The sequence below is a fragment of the Anas platyrhynchos genome, chromosome 9 (assembly GCF_047663525.1).
Source record: "Anas platyrhynchos isolate ZD024472 breed Pekin duck chromosome 9, IASCAAS_PekinDuck_T2T, whole genome shotgun sequence".
Classification (NCBI taxonomy): domain Eukaryota; kingdom Metazoa; phylum Chordata; class Aves; order Anseriformes; family Anatidae; genus Anas; species Anas platyrhynchos.
Window position 1 is genome coordinate 23073589 of NC_092595.1, and position 14280 is coordinate 23087868.

At 37.6% G+C, this 14280-nt stretch overlaps 1 protein-coding gene and 1 long non-coding RNA gene across 10 annotated transcripts in view; one reads left to right on the forward strand and one right to left on the reverse strand.

The window, feature by feature from the left end:
• Positions 1–155: 155 nt before the first annotated feature.
• The window catches only part of LOC140003181 (uncharacterized), a 194725-nt gene continuing 180600 nt past the window's right edge, over positions 156–14280 (forward strand). Inside the window, exon 1 of the long non-coding RNA XR_011811308.1 lies at positions 156–520. This is a non-coding gene — a long non-coding RNA (uncharacterized lncRNA). The remainder of the gene's footprint in view (positions 521–14280) is intronic.
• Positions 3975–14280, reverse strand: part of SPHKAP (SPHK1 interactor, AKAP domain containing) — a 70308-nt gene continuing 60002 nt past the window's right edge. For 7 of the 9 annotated variants that reach the window (XM_038183582.2, XM_038183580.2, XM_072042396.1 and 4 more), the window contains 5 exons: positions 11841–12020; positions 9823–9909; positions 7715–7767; positions 7446–7630; positions 3975–6174 (listed from right to left, as the gene is read on the reverse strand). In XM_038183582.2, the coding sequence (XP_038039510.2) occupies positions 6031–6174; positions 7446–7630; positions 7715–7767; positions 9823–9909; positions 11841–12020 (649 nt within the window). In that variant the 3' untranslated portion in view covers positions 3975–6030. The remainder of the gene's footprint in view (positions 6175–7445; positions 7631–7714; positions 7768–9822; positions 9910–11840; positions 12021–14280) is intronic. The other 2 variants (XM_027464609.3, XM_027464608.3) reach the window with 1 other exon arrangement.

The window sequence follows — 14280 nt, forward strand, 5'->3', positions numbered from 1 at the left end:
AACATTAAAAATCATTTATGAACTGTATTGCTACTAACTTTTGCATGCATGCTGCAGTTAAACTTCTACTCATACCCTTTCATATTTGCCCACACCTTTCCTTTTTGGTCATCCCTAGTTCTTCCATTCTTACCTAAGGTAAAAAAAATAAAAATAATAATTTTAGTAGCAACTTGAAACACTGCCCATCTAAGATTTGTAGCTAAGGATCATGGCATGAGCTGCGAAGTGGATAATGAACTCCTGCAAGTTATTTGCCATCATACAATGAGCTCTCTCCACCAATTGCCAACACGCTTCACCTGTGCTCAACTCTCCCACCTCCTACCAGAGCACCTGAAGCTGCAGCTGCTCTTTTCAGGTGAGTAGCAAAGTAGCAGAGCTGAGTGGTGACCTCTGGCAGGCTTGGAAGAAGGGATGAAGAAGCAAAGAGGGTAGGATAGAAGAAAATAAGGGATGAGGTAAGAGAGTAAGAGAGACAAGGAAGAAAGGAAGCACGTAGCAGAGAATGCACTTGAAGGTATGTGTTTATATTGTGTATCTTAGGGTGGTTGTAGACTTAAAAATGTTAAGTGTAACGCGAAGTAGTAGTGCTGGTACGGTCTGGCTCTTGCTGAATGCTTGCCAGTATCTTTAAGCATAAATGAAGAAACAAAAGTGCCCTGGAAAACACCCTGGTTGTTTGAAGAAATGTCATCAGTGGGAGAACTAAGCAATGTGCTGTGTCTCATTTAGAGTTAAACCTGTAGCAGGAGACAAGGTGGCTAGTATTAATGTTGCAGTAATGCTTGTGGTGTTTCCTTGTGTCTTGTGCAAAGACTTGTGGTATCAGAGTGTATCCCTAATCTAGAATTAAAAGGGTCAGGAAGGACAATACATTTCTGTTTTATTTTAGAACTGACCAAAACCCCTAAATCAATTTGCAACTTTAATAGGAGATGTGAAATGGTGAATTCTGGTTAACGAAAGTGGAGGAAAGGGAGTATAATGAAACATGTGCAAATACTGCTTGATAGTTAAAAACTGAAATTTGACCTGCTGTAAAATGATCACACAAAAAAATCTTTGGACTGTGAAAAGGAAATAGATTTTTGCTTAATCTTTGTGTTCTTTTCTATTTTCTATTCCATTTTAAATTTTCTCCTGTACTATGCTAGCGATTCAATGAATCAAACACCTGTAGTATCTTCTAGCTTTTGGGCCTTGTCCTATTTTTTATGACAAAATTCTGGCTGAGTTGAGGTTTCACAGACAAAGCATTGGACTGGGAGGCCACATGGACTTTATTTCTGTTTCTCTTTAGGTTTCTCGAGGGAATAGAATTACTTTTCATGTTATGTTATCCAGGTTTCTTGCTCAAATGTTTAATACATCTGCTCCGATTCACAGCATTGTGGAAAAATGTACTGACTTGGTACTTCAAAAACTTAAATGGTACACCAGGTATATGCTTGTGTCTGTGCTAGGTGTATACTATAGTGTATGCTTCGATGGTAGGCTCTCTACACCTTGATTTACCCACCTGTAGATTTAATACATTATACAGAGACTTATCAGGAATGCATTCTATAGATTTATCATTCTAAAACCATTCTGTCTATGAATGAAACCAGCTTGAGACCACTTCAGTCTTCACAACCAAAATTTCTTATGTGTGTGCTCTAACTCTGTTGTCTGGTACATTTTTAGTCTTACCAAAACACTTGCCTTCTATGTACCTTGTGCTCTCCAAGCTACCACTTGAGTGATTCCCACTTGTAATCACGGGGCAGATGGGGTGGAGTGAGGTTTTCAGCATCTTACTGAAACTCTGTCAGCTTCACCCCGTGCCATATTATTGACGAGCATTACTGCAGGAAGCTCCTGGAGTTTGCTGCAGTAAGGACTGTCACAGTGGAAATCAGATTGGCTTTATTGTTTCTGTTTCTGTCCTTTAGACCTCTGAATCCTTCTAGCATTTACCTCTGTAAATATACAAGTTTCTTTTTATGGAGAAAAAAGCCCTTAGCTTGTGTCATGTTGTTTTCCCAGGACAGTACATACATTTTGCAAAACAAGGACAAAGATTTCCATGTAAGTGTATGAGGTGTACTTAGACTTGACATATGCTTTTCGTGTCTCTCGAGATTCAGATCCTTTTCTGAATATGTGAGGATGATGTTAATACTCATACCCACTCAGGTTTTAAAAATGGCATTTTGCAAGAACTTGTTTTTGTGCTCCTCCTGTGTGGTCACTTGTATTTCCTGGGTATTCAGTGAAAGGATATGGGACATGCCCTGCGTGGTTGGATGTTCCAGTTTGCTGTGCTGTACTGTGGGATTTTCAGCTGAAGGTTGGAGGAGGGCACAGTACCCCTCAGCCAGACCTGTCCTACAACAAGTTGTTTTAATTAGTTTGACAATCCAGCTGTCTAATTTAACGGTCTATCCTGCTAAATGCTTGGCAACTACAAGGTATTTTCTGAGGGCCTATTCCTAGTGATGGCAACGGCCTTAGAGTGGATTTTAAATGTTAATGCAGTGGCATTGTGAGTTTGCTTAAATGTTACTTAGGAATGGCTCTGGCTTGAATTAAAATTTCCTTCTCAGTTGGACTTTTATTTTTTATAATTTATTAAGTCACTTATGTGGGCTCTTGATTTCAGTGGGGTGGTTTTTGCTGTTTTTTAAAGGCATTTTGAACATCAGAGTGTAGGATTCATTGTGACATCCCTATACTCATGTTATGCATCTCTGTGTGAAACCAGACAAGAGAAAATTAAATCAGCCTCTCCAGAAAGTTATTTGTGGAATTTAATAGGCTAAATGTAAATAGGCAACAGTTTTCATTGTTGACCGCGATACAATGAGTAAGCTACTGAAGTCATAACACTGAAGATTTCTCACAAAATGGAGGAAGATTGTTTTTCAGATTCTAATAATTCCACTATTGAAAGCACCCTAAGCTAAACCAAACTAAATGCAAAATCTTTTAAAATGCTTGTTTTTTCAATAGGTAGTTCTCCTGTGTAATTCAGGTATTTACAGGCCACATTGTGCACTTTGTTAGCTGGGTTGTACAGCCACTACTGGGACCTGCACTGCACCTGCTGCAGAAGCAAATCTCATGGGCTGCTTTGGATAGCCAGGGATTCCCTGAGTATTATAGGGCTTCTCTCTTTACAAAATCATGGTGCATCACTTTCAAGTACTTAATCAGGCTCCACTTGAACCTATGCCCAAGTTTTGCATCCTTTCATCTGATTAAGAGTCACCTCTTTTTGTTTATTTTATGGGTTTAATTTGATGGGTTCTAGCTTTTATGTTGCAAAAGACAGTGAGCAGCCACTCACTGCATCCTCATGGTATTAACAACATGCATCCCACTCAGGTAAACAGGCTAAACCACACATAATTTACTCTAAGCTTTTACTGAAATCTGTACATAGTATGAAGTTCTTATGTATTTAAAGTTGACTTGAATTTTTTTTCAGGATATATTTTTTTAATAGTGAACAACAACTCTTGTTCTAATTTACACAGCTATGTTAAATGTTGGTTTCCTTTTTTTGTTTAGCAGTAGAAATACCTTTCCATCTAGGCAGTAGGGAAAGAAATATTCGTGCAGACTTTGACAGAGGAAACTCCTTAATGTCTGTAAGCATATAAACTGTAAACATATTAGTAAGCACTAACAGGGTTTTGTTATGTTGGCATTATTCTGGGGTTAATTCTTTGCAATGAATGTGTAATTTATTTTCTGTGATAGCAAGAATGTTCTGATTAGCCTTATGTCACCTGAATGAATTGTGGAATGTGAGGAAAGCCACTGCTCTGGGAATGAGGTAAAACCCAGTGCTGCTTTAGTTAGGGCTGTGGGTCAGATGTTTCATTCAGAAGCATTGCTTTGAGAAGCAAATAATGGATGCTACAGGGATGACATGCAAATATTATTTAATTGGTCAAACATTTTTTTTTAGGAAGACAAAGACGACATGTTATAACATAAATTTATTTCTGAACAAACTGCAACATTAAGAACTATACAGAGAAACTGCATCACGCTTACAACTTAGTCATGATATTTGTGCTTTGTAGGATAAGTAAACATTAATTCTATCACAGCAAAAAATTGATATACTGACAACTAACTGTATTTGGCTTAAAATAAATACACTTTCCCATTTATTAACTCAAAGCACTTTTATATAATACTTGGTGCTTTTTACTGACTTTCAGCCTCGGAAATGCTGAGCATTCAGTGTTACCACGCGTGTTGGTGTGAGTTGTGGATGTTCAGCAGTTTGTAGGAATAAGCCCAGTGACTGCACAATTAAGTTTAGTGTGTGCAACAAACTGACCTTTATCTCAACAGTAAAGAGACCCCCACTGTTCTGTATATGTTGCAGAGATGTAGAATTTCTCATGTTATTTAATGTTCTGTATTAGGTTTCACTGACAATTTGTTTCTCTCAACAAATGAGTGAAAATCATTCAACTTCATGAATGGTTTTAAAGATAAAATTGAGAATAATATGGCTCTTTTTCATAAATTATTTAAAACTACTTCAAAATCTTCAAAAATAGTTAGTGCAAAAGGATAGTTTTCTCTTCCCCCCCTCCCAAGTAATAGTACAGAAGCATATATTGTTATATGGAAAATAAAATCTCTTAAATATTTTATTGGGAAAGGCTGGTTTTCTATTATGCTATTTGGGAAGGGAGAGGCAAAAGATAAAGATTTTCAAAGAAATAAATCTCAGAAGAGCTTTGATGTGATAGGTTATATTTACCTTTAAATTCAAAACCAATCTCTTTGGCAGAGTCGAGAGTATCACTGAGCGCATGATACTAACAGATCATCTCAGCAAGAAGATGCTGTAGTATATCTTATCAAAGTTATATAAATGTTATAGCAATGTGAACTATCATACATAGTCCAAACACTTGCATCCAAAATGAACAAGCACGTGTGCTGAGATTTTAACAATCATTTTGATTTCTTAAAAATCTTAATTTTCATAACTTTCTGTCGAGGCAGCACTCTTTTCAGATGTGTATTTTTTTACTTTATTAACAATTTACTTGATTAAGCTAGAACTAAAATAGTATTTTTTTCACTACTTTTAACTCACATGTAGCATGTTACATGGTGCTTTAAATAAAAGCACTTTGTGTAACACATTTACTATCATCACTCCCTTTAACCAGGTAGGGACACTGAGGCACGGAGGTGAAATGACTCGCCTGAGGTCACCTGGCAGGCCTGCGGTGGGACAGGGCTTCAGAAACCCGCTGCCGTGACTCCCATGACTCCCAGAGCTGTGCTCGGGGACATACCAGGCATAGAGATCCCAAACTGCACTGCCTCTGAGGGAAAAGAAATTTCTTTTGAGGGTACTAACTGAGATTCTAGATCTCATTTCCTTGAGAAGAATACAGGGATGGCAAACAGCTATGGGAGAGAAATAACTGCATGGAAAGAAACTGAAATGTGTTTTCAGTAGGCTTTTATTGTGCCATCTAGCTGTAAAGATCTGGTGTGTTCAAAAGTTTTTACCCCTTAGAAGACCTTGGAGGTTTGGTTTGGTTTTATTTATCTAGGGACATGGGTTTCTCTGTGCATCCTGGAACACACTCAGGTTCTAATAGGTAAACTGTACAAACATCAGTGTTGTTTTAGAACTGAATGTTAGCATACTATCCCATTTCAGCTGCTTGATTTAATCAAATTGATGAAAATGGATCTTATTGGAGATGTAAGTCTTTACTGTGTAGTCCATTAATTCAGAAGGCTAAAAATCCATCCCATCCTAGTACAGTACATCCTATAGCACAATATGTCAAGAGTCCCTCAGGATACAGAAAGATACAATACGCCTTGGTTTCACTTTGCTCAGTGCTCAGCTGTGGAACAGACGTGTGCTGTTTCTGTAGAGTTTGTCTGTCTTTGCTCGTTGTACTCAGTGATGTTTGAAAGTCAGAGCGTTACACAAATCACTGCTTATTTAAACTGGATTAAAACAAAAATGCCAACAGGTGAACTTTCTTAACCCAATTCAAGGAGCCAATCAAACAGGCTTGGTGTCATCTCTCTGCCTTCCTCACTGAGCTTGCAGTACTGCACCACAGCGTGAAAGATATCGCCAACCTTCCAGGACTTCCGTTGCACTAGTTGCACAACATCTAAAAACTAAATTAGAGGAAAACAAACAAAAAAAAGCGATAGCACTTAGGATTTGATTAGCACTTTGCTAAGGTTTTGTTAAATGAATTACATGCAAACAGCTGTGAGACCATCCTTACGTACAGTGCTCTATCAGCGGAAGCGAGAACAGTGAAAGTGAGCTTGCTACAGAATCAAAACCTATCAACAACTCACTCTTAAAATAATGAAAATGTGGCTATCCATTTCACAGAAATATATCCTCCTTCGTTACCATCAGTTATATTTTAACTTACATTTATGTTTCTGTATTTCCACCCAGTGTTTCAAATATTCAAACAGTACTGGTGAGTGTTTCTGGGTAAACTGTCACACGAAGACTTTTGCCACAGTTGCAGTTGAATCATGATTAGGGTCTATATTTGCCTGTTTTGTTTAGTCTCCATATAAATCAAGGGTTAAATATACATTCTTAAACAGCTGTAAAAAATCCTGAATTTTGTCCACTTTGTACTTAATAATGGGCTTCACAGTGTCACGCATCTGGTCCCACTTTTTTTCAGCAGCATATAAATGAAAATCAAAGCTTTTCATTTCCTTGAATTTCACAATCAATATCTAATTAGCTTGCTCCTTCTACATTTCCAGTTTTAAACGACACAAGAAAATATTGTGTCTCTAGTTCGTGTAGCTGTTTGCTATTTACATACTGAAGCCTAAACTTTTAATATGTATTTTAACGATGCTTAATAGGCGCACGATTTCCAAGAGCACTGTTGTAGGCAGGATGTGCTTCATTATTCTCTAGTGTATTTTTGCAATTGAATTAACTGTTTGCCAAAGCACATGGGTGAAGCTGACAGCTGTTTCTTTAATTAGATGCAATTTGGACTGTTGATGCTGAATGCATTTTAAATTATGTTTGTGATTCCCAAATGCGTGTACTCAAGAAAATCAAACAATATCCCTGCTACTCAAAATGATCTTCCCATAGACATTATTTTAACAGATGAAAATACTGATTTGTAATACTTTTTTTCGTTAATTGATTTGAATACTGTGACACATCTCATTAGCTTTAAGGCTTGAACCAATCTTTCTGACCTTGGAAAAGGTCATTCTGGTTATTTCTGAAATGTTGTAGATAGCATTTAGTGGTGTCTCCAGCAGATTGTGAACTGGAATAAAATTGCTTTTAGGCTCAGTAAAATTGCTTTTAGGCTCAGTAACTTCAATACATCATAACTGTTACTGCGATTAAAGTGAATTAATATTGTGCCCAATTCTGTGAACACTACCTTTTCAATTCTGTTTTCCTGAGATTTTTTAAAATAGATGGTTGGGATTCCAAGTTCAGAAGCAGCTATCCACTGCAGGGTGGCTCGAAGCTCTGCGTCAGGGCATTCTGGTTCCAGATCAAAATTTATCACCAAGAGGTCCTTCTGACAATTGGCTGTTCCCACTGAGAGCCCTGAAGTACTTTCTGGAAAAATAATTCCAACAGTTATCGTGGAATTGTATGTATTAACTTCAAATTGTATGCTGTGATTGATAAGGTTCAACTTACCCTCTGTATTTTCTGTCTGTTCTTTAAGGAAAACCTTTTCTTCTACTAATTCGCTTAGAAACAAACAACAACAAAGCTTGTTAGTGATATTTAGGAACAGTCTACAACACTGCGTCATGATGGACAAACTTCTCCCCCAATGTAAGACCTAGAAAACTGCAAGAAAAATGCTAAACAGGATAAAATAATAAAAGGCTGAATATATTACAGTAATTTAATCTGTAAATCAGGAAAAGCCATGGGAATTGCAGTGTTATTCCTGTGATACGATGAAGTACTTGTACTAGTTGCACTACATGTTACGTTTTATCTGTGTTATCTTTGCAGTTTATGTAATGACAAAGAGAATGGCATTATGGTAAGATGCAGCAGGTCTTGTAACCTAGGGGGAAATACTGAATTTCCAGTGTCTGCGTTTTGCAGTGCTATAGTTGTTGGGTGAATTTTTTTCAGTTTTGCTTACTAGTTTTATTAATTTATATTAACTATTATTTTTTAACAGTTTAACTATTTTTCATAGCTAAACACAAACATAGCTATCAATGTCTTCAACTACTGCTCTTCTCAAATATATTAGCTGTTTGGATAAACAAATTCTGCTTACACATTGCAAAAATTTCAAGACTTCTCTTCTTATGTTCCATTTTTCCTGTTAAACTACAAACCCTGGCTACATTTTCACTGCTTCAGCTTCCATTTCTGAACATAATGTCCACGTTCCTGTACATGTGGCAGGAACCTGTAAATTCATGTCTGATGTTAGTTCTGGCAGTCACTTCGTCAGTACTGCAGAGTTAGCACTTAGGTGTTCCTGGACTGTCCTGTTCTGTCCTCAGCGAAGGACAGCAAGACATCGTTTCCCACATGGGAGGATGCTACCCTTACCACGCTCTTTCACAGGCTTTCAGAATCTCCCCCAAGGCTTCAAAGGACCAAGCATATACACACACTCGTGTAGTGGTTACTGCAAGATGTGGAAGAATAAAATGGCAGTATGCAGTCTATGGTTTGTCACGACAGAATCATAGGTGCCTAATAATGTCCCTTCCATCAGATTTTACTTTACCAGTGTTCTGTTTGATCAGCAGATGTATTCTGGGCCTTGACTTTGATTTGTGGAAGGACGAACTGCCCTGAGTGGTGGTGCTGTGTTCCCCAACATCTGTCCTGCCAGGATCTCGTGCCTGTTGGCTAACACCTGTGAACAGCCACTGAAAGCTAATGAGGAGTTGGAAGTGTATCACTTTAATCTTTGGAAATGTCAGGGAGAGGGGTGACCTTAAGGAATGTGTGTAGGAGGTATCGCTGCCTACTGTTAAGATGGAAAAGTTTTAACGAGGTTAGTGTCCTGATCCAGAGAGCATGCATGCAACTCTACAGAAATACAAATGTCTGGGTTTCTGGAAAAAAAAAAAAAAAAAAAAGCTCCTCAAAAGCAGGATGGTTTGTTGTAGAATAGCCTGGTAATGAGCTATAAAGGTCTTCTGATATAACTGACTTCACAAAGTTTCTGTGTTCAATATGTGATCTACAGTCTGTATGTACTCTTCTGCAGTGGCCATGCCCTGTCTTCATCGTGGCATTCACCAGCTGACTGGTACATATCATGTTTCAGGGTACCAGCATCTTCAGGCAAATTCTTACACATCTCTTGACAATTACTTTGTATGCTCGATAGAAAAACACCCTGAAACAATACTTAAGACATAACTTAAGCCAAATTACAATAATAATGCCATATATATATATATTACTTTAATTGATCTTTATTTGCTTGATCTTACTTGCTCTTACATTAAAGTGTTGGTAATATTTGAAATTTCTCAGAGAAGAAAGTTCACACAATGTGAAATGGATGCTCAGAAGGCTGTCTTCTAGGCAAAACAGTTGGATCCATATTCTCAAGAGGTCCACCTGGGTGGGCTTTCCTGTAACTTTTCACCGTCTAATGCTTCCACACTGCACAGACACCTACTTGTGAGCTTTTCTGAAACTAAGGACAGGCTAAGCAGCAGGTGCAAAGCAGGGCTTGGCGCATTTTAGATGGTGTAAATGATTTGCAGTTAAAATTAGACTAAACATCAAATCTCACTTCAGTGACTACTTACTTAATTATAGGAGAAGGTGACATGTTCTCCTGATAAATTTCCAGGTCCATAATGCCAAGACTGCTAGTTGTACTGCTGTTGCCATTGCTGACAAAGCAAAAGTTTAAATATTAGTGCCAAGCTGCACTGAACACATCTCTATACATATTTTTTTTTTCTGTACAAGTAAAGTGAGGAGGCAGTCCCCTGTTATACAGAGTTCCACAAAATCAACTGTGCTCAGCAAGTGTTTCCCAGAATGCAGCACACTAATCTGCTCAAAATAATGAATTTTTTATTAAAATAGTTCTAGGCAGATCATGTAACAAGTGATGCTGTGAACTGAAAAAAATCATAGACTGTCTTCTTGTGAATAGCTTATGCAATGAACATTCAGTCTCAAACAGAAAAACAGTCTGCGTGTGTCCTTGAAAAGAAAGATTACCGAGCATAGAGATGTCCTGGAAAAACTTGCAGAGACTCAGATACAGATTCAGAATGTGTTGAGTTAAACCAAGGTTTGTTTGTGTGTATGTGTATATAGATATAGGTACGTGTAGATGTATGTATATATACACACACACTGAGGTTGCCTATTATACTACTTACCTGTTGGCTGACTCCATGCCTGTAACCAGCAGCAGTTTCAGCATATTACATCCTACCCTACGTACTGTCAAGGATCTGAGGCTGCCTCAGGTAGAGTGATGGTCCCTGATGCTTCTGGCTACTCTGAAAGACTGAGACTTCAATTAAAAAGCCAATGCTTGTTGGGACCATTAATACCTCGAAGTATTCTTTGGCTGCTTCAAAAGGATGAAGTATAAAATCTAAGAATACTTGGAAAAAATAGCAATGTTATAAAGTGAACAGGTACTACATGTTTGACAGTGAATGTTTACACAGCTGTAATAGTCTGATGAACAGGTTGTGAGTTTGCTGGCTGCTAGTCAGTTAGCATCAATGAATGCTGTGCATTAAGTAAACTTGAACCAATTAATTTACACTAGAAAAGCAGATAATAGTATTATTTCTTACATCTGAGGTATTGTCTAGACAGTTCTTTTCTCAGTCATTTTTTTTTTTTTCCTGAATCAAGGTCAGTCTGCCATGCATTCAGACTTCAGAGACAATTTCAGTTTCAATGCAGAGCCAAATGGCACAATGCATTAGCTCTCTTATACCAAAGACTTCAAGGGTTGATACTACAACGAGGTGAATGTTCACCCATTTTTTTCAATGAGCCAACAGTGCTCTCTGACAGACTCTTCTACCTGCTTTGTTACCGTAGTCTTCCCTTCCTGTCTTAATACCCAAGAGAAAGAAGTAATTACTTGACAATATTTTTTAAAATCTGATTTAAGATCAGATTTAAGGAGGAAAAAAAAAACTTGGAAAAAGGTAAGAAAAAACCTTGCTCAATTTGATGTTGTGAAAGGGCTGAAGTCAAGCTAACATTTGTTTGTGCATACTCTAAGGGCTAGGTAACACCTTTAAACATGTCCTGGCTAGAGTAGGAAAACAAAGTGGCACAGTGCAGTGGGAACACTGGAACTTATGCATACTAGGGGCAAACAGCTATCCTTTTTTGATCCGGTTCCCTGTGCTAGTCTAAGCAGATCAGGGTGCTATCTGTGCTCTCATTATACAGATACCTGGTGGGAATAGCAGTCTCATCAGTTTTGGCTAAAAAGATGTCATTGTTTTGGAAACAGTAGCAAATAAAGCAAAGCAAAGATCATAGCAATTAGCTTGCCTGACAGCCCTTTCACTGTAGGATGGGGGCACTTGCATGGGGCAAGGAAGTGCTTTCATGGTCTGAATGTAACTGCTCACCAAAGAAAGATCTGGCAGAAAATGAGGATGTGGCTCTTATTTTTTTTTATTTTTTATTTTTAAATGAGATGAACTGTCACTAGGCTTTCTTTACAATGTTCTCAATCTTGAGTTATTGCCCCTCATTTCCAAGATATGGTTATCAAATCATATGCTTAGTTGACCAAACCATTATGTATACTGAGAACAGATAATACCGGTACCTCAGGGATCGTTCACTGAGTTGTAAGTAGCTACTTGTGTCATCTGGATTGTCCTCATCGTTGGCCAGCTGGGACCAGCTACCAGTGCTTTCTTCACTGCTGCTGAGATGGTTTGGAAATTCTTCAGCTGTTTTTGTCTCTCCTGGTACTTCAGCATCCAGTCTGCTCTGAGCATTCTTGCTGGTAGGATGATAAGGAAGGCATATTGATAATTGTAATATAGGCAAACAAACTACTACTGCAAATCTTCAGGCAATGCTACTCATTAAAGTTAACTGAGCTGCACAAACTGTACAGATGCAAGAGACTGGACAAACTTATAAATTCATATGAGGAGACTAGTTCAACATATGGTCTGGGCTGCTCTTTAAAAATGGTCTTCTTGTCGGTGCTACAAACAAATACAAAGCAAAATAAGCCATATGTGGATATATGCACAGAAAAGGCTTAACTTGTACAAAAAGAGCCGCTTGCTGAATAAATTTATTGCTTAATGTACTTTGGTCAACGAGTGGTGGAAATATGGGATAAATATTAGTGCAGGATGACAGCGTAGCTCGAACTACATATAGGCACTAAATTTCTGTCCTGATGGTGGGTGAAAAAGTTTCTTGACAAGGTTTTCTGCCTGCTTGATGTGGTCTTTTATTTTTATTGGACCATTGATTATAGTTAAGTATGTTACATGTGTATGTGAACATTTTCTAGCTAGGGGAGGTAATCGAGAATAAAATCTGGATCAAAAATTATCCTTGCCTGCTCTTCTAATGCCAGTGGTAATTCTTAACAGTGAAGAGATGGAGCATGTTGAGTTCTGTTCAGATTTTTATCTGTATGTTCAGATTTCTCCAGTTTCTGGTGTATGACAGTAGTGTTAAACTTCACAAAATATGTTAATCAAGAAGTAGAAATGCATGGTGTATATATATATATATAAGAAGGTCAAAATTGTTATAATAGAGTATAAGAACAGAAGAAGACTGTATTATCCTATCTAGAAGTGAAATAACAAGATGAAATCAGATACATCTAGTTCCTGTCTGAGCTGTGCAGGATCCCAGATTGGAGAATGAGTGCATTCTCTACTATGGTATTTTTTGTTGTAAACCTGACTCAACCTGACATGAAAAATACCAACACATTGCACGGCATCTTCACTGACAATGCTACTTTCTAAAGGTCTCTCATTTCTGTTTTGTGTACATTTTTCTGAATTGCTTGAAACACACTTTGCTTTATTTAAATGCAGTGGAAATTTTCAGAAAAGTTGTACTAAATGCATTTCAAACAAAGCCACCTATTTTAAAGCAACACAGAAAAGACCTACAACATTCAGATATATCATTTATAGCAAGTTAGCAAGTAAAAAACCAAACAAACAAACAACACCTTCCATCACATGAGACCACAATGTGCTCCACTGGCTACACAGACACACTTAAACCATACCCACTTCTTTAACTGCACGTTGCAGGAAGAAAATTTTTCTGAGGTGATATATTTAGAGCTTTTCCTACAAGTATAGCTGTGCATTCTGTAGCAAGTCTATGACATTTCACGCTTTTTTTTTTTTTCTTAGCAGAACTGACTCCTACAGATATCCACATTCACATACCCTTGCATGGATCACCCTATCATACAAGCAAGCCTCCAGCTCTTCTACCCTGTGAACAGTGTAGATTCAAGAAAGGTCTAAAAGTAGGAAAGCATTGTGGGTTGTGAATCACTAATGACTTTTAGCCTGCTTTATTTCTTAAGAGCTTTGTTGCTTTGGTTGTGGATGGATAAAATAATTTTTTCTCTTGGTAAGTTTGCAATAGGTAGAAACCAGATTGATTTTGAAGAATACAGGGTTAGGAAAAAATGGTTTATAAATCTTCATACTTGGTGTATGCCATGCATGCATGCATATGTATATATTTGTTGTATATATACACAAATGAAGAATAAAAGCTATAGTTAAGGTAACTTTTCACAGGCAAACTGTGCATTGTGAGATTTACCAAAGGATTTTTGCTATGCAGGCAGAAAAGTATATAATAAAAAATGCCACCTCTTTCTGGGTGATCAGAAAGAAATAATTGCTGCTGCAACAGCGTAACAGTTAAAGCAAAACTAGTTATGTTAATATTTACTGGATGGTCTGTTTTTGCAACTCTGTGATTTAAAAAAAAAAAAAAAAAAAAAGTCATGTACTTGCAACTCTCTGGAGGACCCCTCTGAAAGTGAGAATTTCTCCAGGCTTTTATCTGTAGGCATGGCTAAGGCATCCTGAATTTGGTCAGAGCAAGAGATCAACCCCAAAATTCTATTGTCCCCAAGTAATTAACTCAATTAAGAATATACTAAGATAAAATCACTATGGATATCTCCATGTGCTGTGCTCTCACTCTGGAGACAACTGAGAAGTTGCTGTGCTAATGCTGAATGTTAGAGAGAG